Genomic DNA, 20,688 nt, shown 5'->3' with positions numbered 1-20,688 from the left:
ATTCAGTCCCATTTCACCACCCTAAGAATAATGGTCTATTTCCCTCAAAGGGCGTCAATCCTTCACCTCCTCTTCCTCCTAGCTGGCCTCCAACAGTCCTTTTAACGGACATCCCGGTCAAACACTAAAGGAATTGGTATTCCCTTGTCTATCAGAGCTCCTGGCCCACCAAAAACTGGGAGCAAAACATGTCCAGAAATCTGAGCAGTCCTGAGCTCATTAATTTTCCATGCCACCAGAATACGTTCACGGTATCTAGGGAGCGGGTGCGTGGCTCAAACCTAACTGACACTGTGTGGTCCTAGAAGAGATCAAATTTGCAGTCAGAAAACCTGGGTTCAGAGATGTAGCCTTGTGCCAATTGATTTTAACCCAATGACCCCCTTATTTACCTATAAACAGTAAGAGTATCTGCCCTAGAGAGTTATTATTAACACTAAATAAATGCACACTTATTTAGAACTTACTATGTAGTAGATTCCACGCTGGGTACTCTGAATAGTCTCATTTAGTTACTTTAATTATGCAAGATGATACGTATTAAAGTTAAGTGCTATACATATTAATAGTAATTATTATTATTACCACATCATTCAGAAAGAATTCTAATTCACAAACCTGCTAAGAACGTTACAAATTGTGAGCTGAAACTCTGGTAAACTGGTAAAAAAAGATACATATATATATTTTTTAAGATTTTTTTCGGGGCGCCTGGGTGGCTCAGTGGGTTGGGCCGCTGCCTTCGGCTCGGGTCATGATCTCAGGGTCCTGGGATCGAGTCCCACATCGGGCTCTCTGCTCAGCGGGGAGCCTGCTTCCTCCTCTCTCTCTCTGCCTGCCTCTCTGCCTACTTGTGATCTCTCTCTGTCAAATAAATAAATAAATAAAATCTTAAAAAAAAAAAAAAGATTTTTATTTATTTACTCGAAAGAAAGAGAGAGCAAGAAAGCACATGAGTGGGAAGGAGAGGGAGAAGCAGTCTCCCCAGTGAGAAGGGATCCCGATGTGGGGCTCAATCCCAGCATGCTGGGATCACGACTGGAGCTGAAGGCAGAACCCAACCAAGTGAGACACCCAGGTACCCCCCAAAGATATATTTTTTAAAAACTGGGGACTTGTGCCACAAAGTTTTCTGGGCTTAGACTAGCTCTAGTACTGGCAGGTATCCAGACCAAAAAGCCAATCTTTTATGTTTTCATGAAATCCAGAAATGCTCTTTTAATTCTTGGCCCCCACCCCCAAAAAAGAGTTACCATCTGTCAAATCTTTTCATGTCACAATGGGAATATCTGAAGGCTGACACTTTACATCTAAGACCTTTACATTTTCTTCATGACAAGAAGGAGGTGTAGGCCCAGGAATACACTTTCTATAAGGCTTTCTATAAGGTTTAAGACATATGCAAGACAAACATCTAAGTACCCTAACAAACTGGCAAGTTCTGAAAAATTTGAGAATAAATTTTCTTCACAATTTGTGGGCACAAGACCAGCAATATTTTTTTTCCCTTAAAAAAGAAACTAAAAAGAAACTAGGACGTTCCCCACCCCACAAAAAAAAGAAGAAAAAAAAAGAAAAGAAAAGAAAGAAACACAACAAGGCAAATTTGATATCATCTGATAAACCGCTCTGTAGTCTCCCGCCAAAGACAGACTACTCCCTAATTCTTTCTAAACAGTGGGACAAGTTCATTGAGCCTGAAGAGCTAAGAAAAAGCACCTTCTCCAGAAATACCAGGTGCTAGATGCCAGGGTTAGGCTGCAAAGAAAGCAGAAGTTCATTTTGATGCTTTCAACTAGATCCTGTCTTCATTACAACGCCACTGCCAGGGCCAAGAGAATTCCAGCTCTCTGGGAAACAAGTAGGCAGGAGAGAGGAATCAGGTTAGGGTACCCATTTCACACTGTAACCTCATTACTATTATTATGATTATTGTTATTACTGCAGAGATAAAATAGTATCTAAAAGTCTAGGAGAAGGTTAGAAAACAACAATGTGCAGCCTGAGCACAATAAAGCTTGTCACCCTGGTCAAGCTATTTGTCTTCTCTCTTAAATCTCTCAGGTGTGTTCCAAAGACAGGATAACATATATAAAGCTCCTGCTAACATGACTGATACCTGGTAAATACTCAACGAGATCTTTTTCTCACCAACCCCAACACAGGGGACATGAAGCTTTATGGAATTACTGGAATGTGAGCAGTCTTACAAATTTATAGGAATGATGTCCAGAGGTAAATGGATGGGTCGGACATTTGAGGCAGAAGGCAGAAGATGAACCCAAAACCCAGGGCTTGGTTTTATGAAGCACTGTAAGCCTGCCTACCTGGAAGACTGGATTGGAATCTAAGAGTTGGAACAGGAAGTACTCAGGGTAGGGCCATTTTGAGGAGGGTGCAATGCCAAGTTAAGGAGTCTGGAATTTATTTTACATCTTAGGCAGAAGCAACAGCTTCTGAGTACAAGAGTAGCAATATTCTCCTATAAGGAATTAAGCTAGCTCATTTGAAACTGGAAAAAAGGTTTTATGAACCTGTTACTACAAACACATTTTTCTAAACATGTAGAGTTTGTTTACGCATTTCTCTTACTAAAAAAAAAAAAAAAACTAACCCAACTTTAAAGATACATGCACAAGCTCTGAGGAGGGTAATTTAATTTTGTAACTCAAATTTGCTGAAGAACTATTTGAAAGAGAGAGAGAAAGCATGCACTTTGGGTGTGTCTGTTAGGTGTGCTGCGTGCTGGTGGTTAACGTTTGAAGCCATCAGAGGCTGAAGGTCCTGTCTCTTGTACTATGCTAGAACTAGTGTGACAGATATCACTCCACATCTCGTCCCCCAAATCAGCAAAAAAAAGTCATACTTATTTGCTTCCTTTCTAAGTAGACCAAATACATTTTAGTATCATACATTCCTTGGCCCAAACATCCCACCTGGTCCCGCCTGAAATTTTTAGGATCCACTGTGAAAATATTTGAAATCAGCAAAAATCAGAAACATCTCCCACAAAATGACAGTACTCTCAGACTCTCGAGCATATTTGCTAAATTACTAAATTCATTTAACGGGCATTAAAAAAAAATAAATCCAAAGGACGAGTTTATCAATATTGGGTTAGAAATGCTCAGAAGGAGGATACTCAAAAGAGAAAAAAAAAGGGAGGGGGTAGGGAAAAGGGCAGCTTTGGAGATATGTATAAAATTAAATTAGATGATATAATCTATACATCATTAAAAATGTGGTGAGTGGAAGAATGATAAATACAAATTGGGGGTAGGTATGGGGAAAGATTTTAGCAAAAATTCTCCTTAAAGTTGCTTAAAATGCCATCAGTTCCATTTATCATTACTAAGGAGGATGCCTGTTTCTAATTCTCTTGGGATACACCATACTTGGAAGTTAACTCACCCTTTCTCAGTTCCTCAACATGGGTGGTTTTCTGTTATAGAAATACCAACACCAAACTTGTGTAACTCCTAAACCACAATATGCAGAAATAAGAAAGTTAACTGGAGGGAACTACATTAGGGAGCAAAAATCATTAAGAAAAAAAAAAAAAAAAAACCCTACCACACAAAACGTGAAGCCCACAGCTTCTGAAGGGATTTCCTTGAGAAACAGTAACCAGGTGTAAAAAAAAAATCAAGGGAGCATGGTAATTTGTTTTTTAATTTTCCTCTCTCCAGAGAGAACAGTTTAAGTAAGACATTTCCTGTGCATACGCTCCACCCTTCTCAGTGAGCAGTTTTACAACCATCCTCAAAGCTTTCAGATAACAGCCTTTTGTTAAGGGTGGGCCTGTGAGTATACTGCTCCCCACACCTTCTTACATCTTCTCCTTGGTTCTGCATTTTTTCTGAGACTACAAGTGTGGGCTGACTGGACGTTGGTAATTGGTTTTCAGATCAAGGATCCACCACTCAGTGAGTTCTCCTCGAAGGTATGACACAACCAAGCGGGGAGACTTAGTCATGCTTACTAGAGGTGTATTCTGAATTCTCAAAACCTAAACCTACGGGGCTTCCAGCACAGACCCAGAAGACACCATTCCTCTCTTTACCATCAGCAAACTAACCCTACCTCCCTGCCCCCGACCCCAAGTTTTCCCAAAACAAAAATTACACCTTCAAAGAGCTCAAGGATAATGAGGCAAAGACACATAACCATTCCCTGGAGAGAATGGAGCTGCTTCTTACAGCTAACTGCCCCAGGACAGCTAACTGCCCCAGGAATGCAGCACAGACTAGCAAATGTTTAAAATCACGTCCTGTTCTGCCTCTTGTTTTCCAGAAAAGTGTCATTACTGTCAACTATTTCACAAGACAAATAAGCCTGTGAATGAAATATATCTTCCCTCCCCTTCCCAATGAAAACATTCTAGGATTGAGCTGCTTCCTTCCTTCCTCCTTCTCACAGGAACCGCATTTGTGGCACTGAGAAGAGTTAAAATAAGAAACACACACTGTGTGAAGGCCACTTTTTCACAGCATTAGTTACAGCCATTCCTGGCCTACTACTGATCCAGGGGCTTCCAAACGGAAGGAGTTCTGTTTTCAGTTATGAGCCCTTTTTCATTATGAGGTCTGAGAAAACGCCAGCCAGGCCTGCTGGTAGGGCAGGGACAGCCAAGGGCTGCAGGGGCCACCCCAGCGGTGGGCTGCAAGCCCATCATCCCCCACGCTGCTGCACACAGGACCCTGGTCTCCATAAAAATATGTGCGGTAAAATACTGGATTCATTCAATTATTTGAGACTAATATAGATGCCAAGAAACCTATAATTGATCCAACTAATCCAACCCATAGCATTGGAATGACAATAACTGGCTTTCATTATAAATTATATAGCCCACTAAATTGAAGGGAAGGCTCTCCCCAACACAATACATCAAAAGAGTTAAAATTAGGCTTCAGAATCAAAACTGTAATTTACCCAAGGCTTAGGAACAAAAAGACCACTCCCTGCTCCCCTTTGCTATTGTTCTACAGGACTGGGTGTCGAGCAGTGCACTTTACACCTTTAGGATTCCCAGAGGTAAGAGGCTGGGGGGCTCGGAGACAGAGGCGACCCGGAATCAAATGCTTGCATACTAATAGGTCTATTAGCATTGATCCACAGAGCGGCAAAGATAGCTAAGAGGCCAGAAAATGTGTGCTCAGTGGGTAGCAGATACCTGACAACCGCGAGTCGAAAGGACAGGAGAGACAGAGAGAGAGAAAGGGCCTCCAAATGGTGGCTTTTCTAGAGTAGAATGAGAAACTGTCTCCTTTAAGGAGTGAATGGGGTGCTCGCAGCCAACCAGAGGCTTTGGGGCTGGGCCGGGCGGCAGCCCGTCTTCCTTAGGGTCACGTACCATATGGCACAAATAAAATCTCGGAACCCCCGTAGGCACAGCCCCAAGGCAGGCCTGGCCTTTGGGAGGCGGGGGCTTACCTTGTAGTTGCTTGAATCTCCCCTCCAGCTGGTTGTAGTTGTAAGGCACCTGCCCCGTGTAAGCTGGCGACAGCGGCCCCGAGATGCTAGATGTCCTCTGCAATTCCATTATGCCCGGCGTAACGCCCCGGCGGGCTGCACGCTGGAAATCCCGCTCCGGCCCCCTCCTACCCCCATCCAACACACAGCAGCTTCCGCACGGCTTGGCTCCCGGCCCCGCGAAAAGGGCTGGACCTTAGGCAAGCCCCATTCCGGTCTGAAAGTCCCGCAGGCAGATCTGATAGGAAGTTGGCTGCAGGAGAGTCCACCTTAGCCCGGCCGGGAGTTACCACTCGGGGATCTAATTCCTTATTGCTTTCCTTCCTTTTGTGGCTCTCGACTAGAAGCTTGAAATAAATTACCGAGGAGGAGCGGGAGGACGGAAGGAGGGAGGGAGGGAGGTGCAAATCCTACTTTAAAAAAATTTTAAAATATGGCCAATCCTAAGCGTGCCCCGGTCGCCGAGCCCAGGAGCTCGCGGGAGCAGCACACACACCTCCTCCCGGCTGCCCGCGGCGGCCGCCGGTTTGTAATTTAATCAGGAGCCACTCTCCGTGCGCTGGGCGGTGATGTCACCTGATTAGCATAACAGCATTGTAGAGGAAACGCAGGCTGTACCACGAGGAGGGGCGCGGGGGAGGCCGGCCGGCCGGCGGCCCCCCACCCACAGGCGGCCCCGGCGCGGCCCGCGCTGCCTCCTCCGCGCCGGAGCCGCCGACCCCCGGGCAGGGCCCAGGACGCGCCCGCCGCGGTGGTACCTTCCCAAACAAAGCTGCTGGAATTACAATCTTTTGTTGAGAGCCTCACGTAACGGAAAAGTCTCCGATTACTATCATATGAAAAGGAGGCGGCCCGGGAGGGTGCGGAGTCCCGCAGGTCCCCCGCCGGGCGGCTCATCCACTGCTCTGCGTCTGCGGAGATAAGACGGCCACGCGGGCTGCGCACCTGGGCGCGCGCGGCGTCCCCACTGCGCGGGCGCCAACGACTCGGCGCGGGTGGGGCCGGCCACCGTGTCAGAGTGAGACACGGCCACTCCGGGCACTCCACGGCGAGGGGAGGTGTAAGTACCGCGCACAGAAAAATCTCAACAGACTTCTGCGGCCCTCACAAGATGTTTGGCGGAAGGTGTGTAACACTGACCCTGTAAGACAACTCAAGGCTAGATTTACGGGAGCACTGATTTGCAAGGCATTGTGGGAGAAAGGTACACAGGTAAACACCGCAAGGATCCCTGACCTGAGGAGTTCACGAGCGGATGGGGAGATAACAGAAATTACCCTCAAATCCTACTTTGATTTGTAAAATGAGTCTCCTGAACTTTTGGGTTCTTCAAGATAGTAAAACACTCCTCCTTAATTTCTCCCACCAATCTCAACCAGGAAAAAAAAATTTTTTTTTTAAACCTACAAAGAAAAGAACAGTGATCAAAATGTATTTTGGGGAAGTGGCTGACCCTCGTTTTTTCTTCCCACCTTCCCCAACTAACTGCAGGCAGACAACAAATCACAAATTTGGCTTTTCCACATGGAGCACTGAATAAAGTAATTTTGTTCCTAAGGGATTCCAATCTGCACTAAAGAGGTGGGCCTCCACTCCAGGATTACTTTAGTCCCCAGGGCACTTGTAATTCAAGCAACTGCATCCTGCCCCCAGGTAGAGTTAAAACAAACCTGAAGTCTAGTTATTTGTTCAGCTGAGCAACTCCCATTCCGAACATCTACAGCATAGGCTTTTAAATACAACCAGTGTCAACCTTTAGCTTTCGAAAGCCAGGGCCAGGATTTGAAGGCATTTCTCATCATCCAGAATGTAGAGTAATTTCTGAAGCCCTTTTAACCACCCACAGCTGTAATTCACAATGCTGACAGGAATGTGGCAAAAGGGAGGGGTTACTGGAAGAAGCAAAGAACTAGGATTCTGAAGACCTGAGTTTCTAGTCCTGGTCAAGGCTCTTAATCGCCTATGACCTTGGAAGAAACCCTGGATTCTTTCTAAACCTCTCTTGTCAGACAGGGATAATTAATGCCTACCTCTACAAGGTCAATGAGGGAATGATGTGAAAATGCCCTGACAACAATCATTCCATTCAAAACTAGGAATGAATTTTTCAAAATACCCCTTGCTTATTTCCCCCCATGTACCACATCAAAACTACAAAAAGTAGAATGGAGAATTTTCTCAATTAAGATCTTAATAGGACAGAACCTTCTTCACTGTTAAAATACAGTTTATATTAATATTAAATAAACTTAACTATTAAATATGAAGTTTTAAGTCTCTGAGTGTCCAGCTGTGGGCCAAGGCAATGAGACAGGGTAGTGCTTGCCAATTTACAATGCTTTATTTTTAATCTTTAAGCCACTTAGTGAATAGAGTATGAGTCACCATTCTTGGAGTCTCCCTTTCAGCTCCCTCTGGTATGGGGAAGTAGGTGAAATAAGCTAATTAGCCAGGTTACTACTAGGTGATGGGGTTAGAGGCTGAGACTAATATAGCCAAAGTCAGAACTAAAGAGCAGACAAGCCAGGCAGAGTGAACACATGCCAAGTACTGGAAAGAAAGGTTTTGAGGCTGAGGAAGGGTTTACTAACCCTGCAGGGGCAGGGGTAAGAAGTAGGAATCTATTTGCTGTGATGGGCAGGGGACGAGGAGGACACAACCCTGATGACTCATCTGACCACCTCCAACTCGGCAGTGGGGAGGAGGTAAAGGAAGGCCAGAGGCACTCATTCTTTATTCCATTCGGTATTTACTGGACGCCAACTGTGTGCAAGGTACATTGCCTAGTGGAGGCTTCAGAGATGACTGGGCAAGTTCCAGGCCAACAGAGATGGGACAAACAGGGGCTAAAGGAGGGGGCTGCAAGAGTTCAGAGGATAAGGGAGAAACAACTGCCTAGGAAGACAGCCAGAAACACCTCCATGACCAAACCTTGAAACACCTGTAGATTAGCAACAGGCTGGGAGAGAGGGAAGCCTCCTCTCCTAGTGAGGGGTGGTTGGGAAATAGAGGCACCAAATGGACTGTCCCAGGAATAGCACGAGCAAGTGCTACCCTTTGACTGGGGCATGAGGGACAGTCAGGCAGGAGGGAGACCCTGAGGGAACTAAGCCTGGGCTGGAAACTATGGGAGACTTTTCAGCCTCAGGAGGGGATGCAATCTAGGTAGGGCTCTAGGGAAGAGTAATCTGCAGTGGTCAGTTAGAACGGGTAGAAAGGAGAGAAGCCAAAAGCAGCAAGGTCACTCAGGTGGTTACTGGAGTTCTTCAGGTCAAAGGACTAGTCAGTGTGAGGCAATAGGAACAAAAAGGAACAGACTGATGCAAGAGTTAATCCATAGGACTCTGGTAACCAACAGTATGTGGGTGGGAGGTTCAAAGGCTAGGGTGATGGAAGACTCTGGGTTTTTTAGAGCTGGCTGCGGGCTCTAGGGAAGGATTGCACATTTCTTTCTGTATCTGAGTTACAGCACCAAGGGGTGACAGGTCCAGAAGCAGTCAAGGACGTGGAGCAGGAGCTCAAGGCTGAGGAGAGAGTCCCATGTACAGTGAGAGAGACTATAGTAGGCTTAAATCCGGGAAGGAAGGTAAGAGGCAAGTGGCTGGGCACAGAGCCCTGGAGAAGGCCAGGGTCTGTGAGGAAGAAGAAAATACAGTAGAGATACCAAAGAGCTATGGAATGACAATTCATGAGAAGAAAGAGATACTCAAGGAAGAAATGGGTTAGGATGGCATCATGTGTTGGAAAAAGAAGGAACCAGAAGTCAGGGAATATGTGATCCAGTAGGTGAATGAGGAGTCAGTGGGTAGTAAAAGCTAAAGTGAGGCGACAGGAAAGAAAGAATGAGGAGCAAAGGGAAGAAGAGCAAGAAGGTAGAGGTAGTGAGTAGTGAACAGAGCAGGGGAAGGGGTTCCGGGCCCGGTCCAACTGAGCATATCCTCTGTGCAAAGGTTTCAGCCCTGAGTTGCCACAGGTAGGGAAAGGCCAGTGGGAAAATGGCTCTAAGATATGGGTAGGACAGCCAGCTCTAGCCAAGAGGAGATACCCCTACCTTCAGAAGCAGGACGGAAAGGACAGGGACATTGTAAGGAAGAAAAGAAATTTAAAGGAATTACCCAATTCTGACTTAAAGCAAGAGGCCAGGGGTCCTACCCACAGTTTATCTGTAGTACTCTAAGAAGAATCCTGGAGACACCTATGGCAGAAACACAGAGAATGTGAAAGGGAACCTGAAGGGGAGCAAGACAGTTTTCAGAATGCTCAGTAGTCAACCAAGCTTTTAGAAACAGACTGTGTGATTTCAGCCTATTCCCTCGATGTTTTCTAATCTAAAAAATTGTGTCCCTCACCCAGGCCAGGGATATCAACACATGTGGCCAGCTAAGGGAAGCGGCTGTGCCTGCCTTCAAGCTGCACCAAGATTCTAACGCATAAGGACAAGTGTCCACAACTGACGGGCACCGTCAGCAATGGATCGAAGCACCTGGAACCCAGGCAACATGTATCCATCATCCTCATGGTGCCAGATGGTAAAAGGTTACTTGCAGACAGCACAAATTAGGAATGCTGTGGTCTGCTGAAAGGCCCCAGTCCAGAATACTCGGGTTCACCCTTCTCCTGAGTGCCACAGAGAAGCGAGGTCATTGTATATGTTTCTAACCTTCACCGGACCTCACCTGGAGATCAAACAGGTTGGAGTTTATGGTCATAAAAAATTCCTTCTGGCTCTAAATGTATTTATCAGTGATAAATAATCTCCCTTCTCTCCGAGACAATTGTTGTAGCCCCAATTATTACCAATCTCCATATAAACAATAGGCCATAATAATAGTATTACATTAGTCCAGCACTTTGGAATTTCCAAAATGCTTCCACATACATTTTCTCAAGTGACTAAACCTATGAGGTTGGTATTAGATCCATTTTGCAGATAAGGCAACTGAGATTCAGAGGTACCATGCCTTGCTGTGGGCTCTACAGCTGATGAATGGCAGAGCCACACCTGGACCCCAGACTGACCAAGTTTAGCTCTGTTTATCCCATGTACTCTATTAGAGCGTATTATCAGCTACTAATGGTTTGCAAGATTTTCAGAAAAAAAACATAAAAAACTGGGTAAGTGGTATCAGGATACCTAAAACCCAAATAAACCTCCACAGGAACTTATGCAACACTTAGCTGGGTCAGGAACAGGCACATTTTCTGCTATTCACATGGAAGTTGCTACTTTAAGGGTTCTCTTGTGAATGGGTGTTGTTTGGTCTTGTTTGGTTGGGTTTTGTTCCTTTTCTCATACTTGGATCTATACACAAAGATTCATTATATGATTTACCATGTACCATGTGAATGGAAACACTAAGCTGAGATTAAGACTCTGTTTGTCCCAAGAGGCTTAATGAAGTCTGAGAGGTTAAAAAAAAAAAAAAAGAAAAAAGGGAAAAAGAAAAAAGACAAACGCCTTCCCTGCATCACAGCAAGCTTGAAAGGGTAAACTATGGAGTGTTCATTTCCTGAACATAAACATCAGCAAGATTGCAATGCCTGGGAGGCAATGGCCAACATGCGAAGATGTGATGGGATGTGTACACATTCAAGGACTTGAAAACCCAACCCAAGAGCTGGGAAAGAAGTGGTGGGAACAGGGAAGGATAGAACACAACAAAGTTTCACATACAAAGTGTTTGGCCAAATTCTCTGCCCTTTCCGGATCTGCCTTTCCTTCATCTAGACAACAGCTGGATGACCACAACCATTTTCTCCTGAGCGTTTCTTTATAGGAAACCAAAATAATATTATTAAAATAATCCTCTTCCACTCGTGTGGCCAGATAGAGAAGCAGGCTCCAAATCATGCCAGTGCATTTATGCTCCCTGGAGCTGAAGCTTATGTGATCTGTCTCATCTCTCTGGCCCACCCACCCACTCCCTTCTCCAACCAGCCTCCTGCCCACTGGTTGCAGTCTTGAATCCTTACCTTGCCCATTCTTTTTCTGCCTTCCCTCTACTGTACAATGCCCCGAGAGCCTCCCACCCCCTAACTACCTAGTTACCACTGTCCTTCTCCCACAGCCTGCCTCAGTATGTATATTCTCAAAAACCCATCCCTAATTACGCAAAGGGAACTGCCCTACATACCAGAAAGCTCAACCAAGTAACCAAGCATACCACCATGAAATCCAGTCATAAACAGAAAACAGAACTACCTGGAACCTTCTTCCCCTGCCCTCCCGAAAAGGTACAATTCTCAACAAGACCCAGCATCAGAACACATTTCTGACACTAGTGCTTCTGTTCACTGCTAGCTGCCTGCCACCCTTCCAGAATGTCTCCTTTCTCTCCAGTGGCCCCGCGCACACAGGGCCCACAGCCTGGGCAGCCAGAAGCAGTCAGCAACATGTCCTCATGACCACGCGGCTCCTGACGATCGGGCCTAGACCACTGCTCTGCTTCCTCCCAGAGCATCACCCGCGGAGCACTGGGGTCAGAGTTTAGAGGAGTAAAGTTGCCTTACAACTGACGTGGAATCTGGGAATCTGGCTCTGCTACTTTCTAACTCTGTGATTCCCTGAGCCTGAAATGTTGGCACAACAATGGGACCGACTTCATAGGGTTGTTGTGTAACTGAAATAAACGTTTAGAAAAGAGACATGTGGGGAAGATAGCCACACTGTGCAGCTAGGATTACTTGTCTTTAAACTCCTCACAGAGAAAATTTCAAAAACTAGTTCTCCCCCAACCTTAGGCCACCAAGGAGGCCACCAAGGAGGATGTTGTGGGATTCCTGGGGAATCAGTGACCCAGGCCAGGGACTGGAGCGGGTACCCCTCTTGATCTCTAAACAAGGGCAGTTCGAATGGCAAGACCAGTCCACTACCTGGTAGGTGCTCGCAAACCCCATTTCCTTCTCAGTCACTCACCCCTTTTTACACTGGGAAACACATATTCAAAATCATATTTTGTAATAAAAATAAAGCAGTAACACTTCAGAGATAACAAGAACACAATATTCACTATGAAACAAGGGCCTATATTTTTACAAAAGCCAGTGTTTATTTGAGGTGGGCTATCAGATTTGATAGTTCAGGAATTAGAACGCCTAGACAAAAAAATTAAAGGGAAGACTAAAGGTATTTTTCCTCTATAGAAATTGCTATCTTTGTTCTTTAGAGGATACAGATTTTTTTCTCCTCTCTATCTCCTATATACACACATACACACGCATACCTTCTACAAAATTATCTGGTTACATTGTTGCATCTGAAATACCAGGGCAATTTAACTCCCATTTATATGTTTTTTCTGTTTCTTGTTTAGCTGGTCACAGCAGAATTGAATACAAAGTACCTGACATCTCTGCTGAGAAGGAGAAAAATGGCAAATTATACTCAGTAACAAGTACCCAAGGTCCTGGGGAAGGAATGCAGTTTATTGAATCTTCTACCCCGCCAAACCTTATCCTTGCATTCTTATCGCATCTGTTATCTGCACATGCAAAGCTTCCCTGTATGGGCAAAAGAATGCCCCAGTCCAGAGGCCCCACCTTTGGCAAACAGGTGTTGCTATGCCTGTGAATATAACACCAGCCAGAGCCAAGACTGGGCTTCTCTGCTACAGGCACAGGGGTTCAAAGGAAAAGAACATCCAAGGAATGCAGCTGGGGCCAGGCCTGCTCTTGCCCAGAATGTTTGGTTCTGCTTTCCACCTCCCAACACGGAGGGAGAAGGCTGACACACACAGTTGTTCACAGCCATTGGGCCAGAGTTTTACAAGGAAGCAGATGGGACAGTGAGAAGATGCTGTTTCCTGGTGGCACAGCTCATGGGGAAAAAACTGGTAGAGAGGAGATGCAAATCTGTTCTCTGTGAAAATAGGCCTCTGGACCCTGCCCTCAGGTTTTCTTCATACCCACGTTACCTTTTCCAGAAGCTTGCCACAGACTGGCTATAATGAGAAAGGGTGAGAAGAGTAGATTAAATTACAGTCCCCCAGAGGGGGTTAGAAAAAAGAGGGAGGTGAGGGAGGCAAACCTCATCATCAAGGCACAGGCCCCATACCTCTTGGTTCACAGAAAGTCAAAGTCAACCCACCTACATGTGCTTGGGCCCTTATGGGAACACAGGCCACACTGGAGGGACCCACAAAGTTATAAGAAGTGATTTCTTCTGTGCAGACACTTTCAACCTAGCTGAGAAAATAGGTCAGACAAATAGGCAGACTGACGGGGACACGGACACACACACACACACACACAGTAGCATGTAACAAATGAAGAACAGGGACAGTTACAGAAAGTACCATTCCAAATGGATCAACAAGAGCACCTCTCTACTTGGTTGAGATAAAAACAGAGCAGAGTGGGGTTTCTCCGACACAAACTCTCTCTGGGGCTCTACTGTCCTATCTGCGATTTTAATGTGGCTCCTAGCCAAATCCCTGCCAACAAGTGCCACAGCAACAGGAGAGTGTAGGTCATTATATTTGTTAATTAGGGGTGGGGGGTATTGTTTCTTCCTCTTTGAAACACAGGTCCCAACTACCCAGCTGTAGGACTATGGAACATGGTGTGCGGCCCTGGCATGTTCAAATGTGAAATATTTTAAGGGTGCAGTCATTTCTTCCTCCTCAGCACCTGAGTTTCTGCCAATCTCTCGATGAGATAACACAGCCTCCTTCCCACAAGACTTCGCTAGGCAGCCACTCGCTGGGCACAGGCCCTGAATAATTCATACTCAGCCCGGTCACTCAGGAGCACCAAGGCCCGCCAGCTGCCATTAGGCCGGCTCCAGACTTACTGTAGAAGAATTACCAACTATCAGCTCCCTCTGAGACCTTCTGTAGAGAAACCAACCACTCTTCCCACTTTTCTTCTCCCCATTTTAAACTAGTACATTCCCACCAGATCCGAGTGTAACTTTTACTCTAAAAAAGACAGATGCCAGTACCAATGGCTTAAAGAGAAAGTGATGCCCTCCAACAAAAGCACAGTCGGGGTGTCACTTCCCTACTAGGGACACTGAGAGGACGTGGGGAAAAGACCAGACACTATGCCTGACACGAAAGATGCTCAATAGATGCCCAGTCCTCGTCCCTTCCTCTTCCTTGTCCCTCTGCTCTGGCCAAGCCTGATCCACATCCTGCCACCGGTTTTGGCTTTTCCACCCGTCCACGCCTCTGCTCTGAGTGCTCCCCTCTCCTCTGTCGAAAGTCCATCTATCCTTTAAGCCAAGCCCCAAACGTCCCTCCTCCAGAACGATTTCCCAGATTATCCCAGCTGACATCTCTGCTCCTTCTCAGAAACCCTACACCCGTCCCGTCAGCTCCCCTTGCCTGGCACCTACGGTGCCCGGCCCTGGAGTATTGCTTTTCTTGTGCACCAGTCTTATCAGCCTAATTAAAATAATGGAAGGGGCACCAGTTGCGGACTCGAGAGAAGTGAAAAATGGGACTCCAGTCTCTGCTTTTGTCTCTGACCAGCCTTATGACCCCGAGCCAGTCCCCTGGCTTCTGGGATTTTCTCCCTAAAAACCACGGGATCTAAAACCCAAGAAAAGCCTCTGGATAGATGGCTGTTAGAAATACACCACAACCTGTTTTCAGGCAGATGCAAGTCTTGGGTAACCTTCACTCTACATCCCCAAGCCCAGTATCCACTGCAAAGCAGCTGTTCAAAAACAACTCAGCAGTTTCAGAAGCCTGAACAGAGCAAAGGCTCCATGGGGGAGCTGGCACCCATCAGAGGACTGCAGAACCTACTCTACACCATGTGACAACCCTTGGTCTACACGTTAATCCCTCACAAAAAGAAGATGCAAGTTCCAACTCCCACAGGTGTCAAGAAGGTCCCTTCCAAAATTTCCCCACCTAAGCCAACCACTTCATTTACAGATAAGGACAATGAGGCACACAGAGGCATGCCCAGAGATACAGAGTAAGTTACCGCAGGCCCGAAATTAGAAAGCAGGCCTTCTGGATTCCTGCTGCCTTTTATTTCTAGGGCAAACCAGGAGCTGAGGACAGAGGGAGTGGCAGCATTTCTGTTAGAGAGGTGGGCCCAGGGCTCAAAAATCAGGAAAAGCTCATCTTCGTCCCCTCTCACCTTCCAGCTTCCAACACCAAGGTGAAGCCAACAGGCTCCTACTAGGTGGCAGATGATGTTTATTTTCCACATTCTCTGATGTCCAGCGTGTCCCAGGACAGACAGAATGAAAACCCAGAGCCTGGCACTAACAGCTACCATCCTGCCTCACAGACCAACATAGTATCAAACACACTGCCAGCCCCAGGAAACTTCCAGTTCCCTGCACTGGACTTTTCATTATAATTCTTTGGATGTTCTTAGGGAAGAGTTACTTAGAAGTCATTTTTTAAAAACATCTAACAGATGGATTCATTGATTTTAACTTCTAGAATTTTAATGACAGGAAAGGAGTCAAGAGAGCTAAGAGAGAGACAAAGTTCTTTTCTGAAACCTGACCTGTTCATCTCCAAGCACCTCTCCACTCACCTTTTATTACCATTTCTACCATCCTCTTAATTACCATCTATCCAGGAAAAAAACAAAAATTGTGGCCACGATGGTGCCTTTCTCCACTACACCTTATTTTTATAACATAATAAAAGCTTCAGTAAAGAATGTAGAGAAATCGGAATGGTTGTGCACTGCTGGTAGGAACATAAAACAGAGCAGCTGCTGTGGAATATGGCACGGAGGCTTCTCAGAAAATTAAAAATAGAATTACATATGCTGCAGCAGTCCCACTTCTAGGTATACATCCCCCCCACCCAAAAACTGAAAGCAGGATAGCCAAGAGACACCTGCCTATGTCCACTGCAGCATTTTTCACAAGAGCTGAGCAGTGGAAACAACCCAAATGTCCACTGATGAATGCACAATGTGACATAAACACACAAAAGAATATTATTCAGCCTTAAAAAAGAAGGCCATCCTGTCTCATGCCACAACATGCATGAACCCGAAGGTCGTCATGCTAAGTAATTACGAGGATGTCATGAAGAAAGCCAGTCAGAGAAAGACAAATACTATATGATTCCACTTAATGCAGTATCGAGAGTAGTGAAACTCCTGAAAACAGAATGGAGGCTGCCAGGAACTGAGGAGAGGGTGACGTGGTGGGGGGGGCGGGGGGGTAAATTTTATGTGTTTTTTACAATTAAAAATAACTTTTTTTTTTTAAAAAACCACTTTACTAAAGAGTCGGGGAATGTAGTACCAGGCATGGGGACAAGCAGCAGGTGTAGAGCTATGTGGTCTTTGTCTGGGACTCTGAAGCTCAAATATTCTCAGATGCTATCGACCAGCACACTGATCCCTCCAAGCCCACTCTTCAACCCTTAAGAAAAAAAAACCTTATGGGAATCTGGTCAACTCTCATTTTTATATGTATTTTTTAAAAGTCTGAATAAATTAGTTATTGATTCCAAGCTGGATCCGAGACACACATCTGTGCACAGCACTGTGGTAACCTCAATTTACCAGTTACCTTGGGGTCAGGCCTTAGCATCTCCACAAGTCCAACCTCCTTGACATTGTTCAAAAACGTCGTTTTTCCAGTCAGCATCTATGAGACTGAACCCCCAAAACACCGAAACAACTGGCAGCTTAGGAACAGTGAGTAGCAACACATCATAGTTAAGCAGGAGTGTGTACACTGGCACACTTTTGGTGTGTGTATGTGTGTGCATGTGCGTGTACACATGGGCCCACATGTGCACAGGACCACCTTGGTGGATATTAAATAGATAAGTTTTCCTTACTGCTAAGGTTTTATGATACTCTAGTGTCAACTACCCTGCAATACTTGTATCTGCCCACCCAGCTAGAGAATACTGATGGCCTGTCAAGTGTGGGCACATACACGGTTCTCTGTCAAGAGTAACTTTAGTGTAGGGACACCTGGCTGGCTCTGTCAGTGGAGCATGGGACTCTGGATCTCAGGGTTCTGAGTTTGAGCCCCATATTGTGGGTGGAGATTACTTAATAAATAAAAGTTTAAAAAAATAATTTTAGTGTAGTAAGGGTTCATGAACCAAGAGACCAAGATTCTTACTGCTCAAAATGTCCTTCTATCCTGCCTATTAGGTGATGAAAGGGCAAATGGCAAAAATCATTACACAGGAAAGGGGTCTGTAATTTGAAGCAATTCTAATCAAAGATCTGGTACCACCCTGTAAGAATCTGCATTTCTGACTCATCAAACATAAAAAGGTACCAGGAAATTAACAAGCGCCTAGGACTTCAGTCTGAGTCACATAGCATTTCTTACTTCCTCGAGAAGGACAAAGGTTGCTATCATCCCTATACCCATGCACAGTTTACTTCTCACTGTATACACAGAAACCACCAGGAAAAGAGGCCAAAACTCATCGTGGTAACAAGAGGATGTTGGCCAGCTAACTGCCCAGGAGCTCAAACACAATCTTAGAGGTTTAAGATTCTGCAAATGAGGAAAGTGAGGCTGGGAGTTATTTCTCTCCTGTCTCCACTAGTGAGGCCCAGCGGCACCCAGATGTCCTGGCAGCAGTAACAGTACCCGCAATGGCCTGCTATCTGAGGCCACTTCTGTAAATACCATAAAAAAGTGCTGGGACCCAGGGTCACCTGGCTGACTCAGTTGGGAGAGCACATAATTCTTGATCTTAGGGTAGTGAGTTCAAGTCCCACACTGGGTACAGCGTTTACTTTAAGTGAATGAATGAACAAACATTTTGAAACTTTGTGACCTAAAAAAAGTTTTCCCAGGACACCTGGGTGACTCAGTCGGGTAAGCATCTGAATTTGACTCGGGTCATGATCCCAGGTTCCTGGGATCAAGTCCTGCATCAGGCTTCCTGCTAAGCGGGGAGCCAGCTTCTACCTCTGCCTGTTCTGCCTGCTGCTCCCCCGCTTGTGCTCACTTACTCTCTCACAAATAAATAAATAAAATCTTTAAAAAAAATTTTTTTCCCTAGATAGTAGGCATGTTACATTAAGTGCCCAGCTAATATCTATCACTTGGTAGGGTCACTGGGTACCTTCACTGATTTAATTTTAATTCTTCCCAAAAATGAAAAAAAAAAAAAATCCACTTGTTTTGTTCAGGTTGTACAACCCACCAATAGTCATTTCTAGGATTAAGTGTGTATTTCCATATCATATAAGAAAGACAATTCACTCTGTTTCTTTTTTAATATACATTTAACACAGGTAAACGTTTGGCCTTATTTTTTAATAGATAGGTCACTTAGGCCTCCCTTTCTAAAGTGGTCACTTTTCGCTTGTGCTTGACCCAAACAAAAAGAAAAAAGAAAAAAAAAAACTCTTTAAAATACCAGATTCCTAACTCTGCTTTCCAGTTAAGTATATGTAATGTGCGTCCTGCTGGGAAAAGTTTTAAAACAAGTTCAATCACCACTCATGTCACAACTGAGTATTCATTACTTAAAACCAAAACACAAACTGTGCTCTAATTTCTGTTCCTCCAACAATTCTCATCTTCTGACTTTACTCAAGGGATCTCAGTCTTACTCAGGATTCTCTGATATGGAATAACTGCAGGGGGAGGTACAAGATTGTCCCCCCATGAAATAAAGGGTATCCAGAGACCTACAAATACTTACTCAAAGGAGAAGAATTTCGAGTAGAGTTAGAAAAGGCAGGCCAGGGGAGCCTGGGTGGCTCAGTGGGTTAAAGCCTCTCTCTGCCTTTGGCTCGGGTCATGATCTCAGGGTCCTGGGATCAAGCCCCGCATCCATCTGGCTCTCTGCTCAGCAGGGAGCCTGCTTCCCCTCTCTCTCTCTCTCTGCCCGCCTCTCTGCCTACTTGTGATCTTTATCTGTCAAATAAATAAAATCTTAAAAAAAAAAAAAAAAAGAAAAGAAAAGAAAAGAAAAGGCAGGCCAAAGACAGGCCTCAGAGGCTTTCATTTACTGCCCTGGACCTCAGAAGCCTCTGACTTTTATTAGCACTAAAGCAGGCAGGCTGGGGCAAATAACAACCCAGTTCAGAAAACCTCAGATTGCAGGCTGTACAATAGGGGCTAATGCCCCCTACTAAAGACTGTTGCTAACATTATAGTAATATTTTTATAATCTTCTCCAAGATGAAAGTGGTACACAAATCTTACGTATTATAAATAATCCCACTGAAAATCTAGTAATATTTCTTCTTTATTATCCCCTGATACCAAACTACAGCTGTCTCAACAAGGAGGAACATGCAGGAAAGCTAAATAACCCCCAGGAAAGACCAGCCCTTTTCCAGCCGCAGCCAGCCTGTTCAACTAGGATTTTCTGTGCTAAGCATGTCTCTCTTCCTCCAGGAAACATAGGTCTCTCACTCCCATCTCCCTCCCTCCCTACCTCTCAGCCTCCCTCCCATCTTGGCTATTTGCAGGGGGATGTTGAGGTGGGGAGTAACTTCTTAACCTCCATTCCAAGAAAAGTTTTTAAATATTTTTTATTGCACTTTCCCCTGAATCATTCTCTTGGTAAATGTTTAGAGTTGTGATCATCTTAATGAGGAGAGTATAAACGAAAAACGTAAAACAGGTCGATGTAAGAGAAGATGCAAATGCACAGAACATAACAGGTTTAGTTTAGTTTTTTTTTTTTTTTTAATTAAAAAAAAAAGGACATCTTTTTCAGGGCTTTTCCTGCCCCCCCCACCAGAAGGCCTGAGGGTCACACATGCCCTCTAAACACCACAGCGACCAGCCACAGTTGACCACGGTCTGTAGGCCACCAGCACATGTGCCCTTTGAATGGTCCTGCTTTCCCACCTTGACTTCTCCTCTTCCACCTTTACATTACATTAATGTCATCTTTCTCAAAATGGAAGGCCTCCTTTCAGATGGAGAGAAGAGCCCTCTCTTCAGAGTTGTTTTTTTTTTTTTTTTTTTTTTTTTTTTTTAGGGAGAGCAAGCCGATGGGGGAGGGGCAGAGGGACAGAAAGAATCCCAAGCAGTCTCCACGCTCCACTCCGCAGTGTGAAGCCAATTGCCTGGTCTGATCTCCCAACCCTGATCATAACCTGAGCTGAAATCAAGAGTGGGACACTTACCCGACTAAGCCACACAGGTGCCCCCAGTTTTATTCTCATGTGAAATGTTGTAATTAACACTTCACATACATGCCTACTGTGTGCAGACGCAGAGCCTGGTACCCTCCACATTATTGTAAGATCTCTCAACAATCCCACAAGGTGGACTTTTCGACT

At 45.2% G+C, this 20,688-nt stretch overlaps 1 protein-coding gene across 5 annotated transcripts in view; it reads right to left on the bottom strand.

Moving 5' to 3' along the window:
• The window catches only part of SPTBN1 (spectrin beta, non-erythrocytic 1), a 195,302-nt gene that overhangs the window by 101,226 nt on the left and 73,388 nt on the right, over window positions 1–20,688 (bottom strand). Inside the window, exon 1 of one of the 5 annotated variants that reach the window (XM_059187672.1) lies at window positions 5,437–5,982. The exons of the other annotated variants lie outside the window; for them this stretch is intronic. Coding sequence (XP_059043655.1) covers window positions 5,437–5,545 — 109 coding nt within the window. The 5' untranslated portion in view covers window positions 5,546–5,982. Of the gene's footprint in view, window positions 1–5,436; window positions 5,983–20,688 lie in introns of those variants that run through there. 5 annotated transcript variants of the gene reach the window in all.

Source organism: Mustela lutreola, chromosome 9 (assembly GCF_030435805.1).
Source record: "Mustela lutreola isolate mMusLut2 chromosome 9, mMusLut2.pri, whole genome shotgun sequence".
Classification (NCBI taxonomy): domain Eukaryota; kingdom Metazoa; phylum Chordata; class Mammalia; order Carnivora; family Mustelidae; genus Mustela; species Mustela lutreola.
The sequence above is the reverse complement of the archived record's forward strand: the minus strand, read 5'-3'. Positions and strand labels throughout refer to the sequence as shown.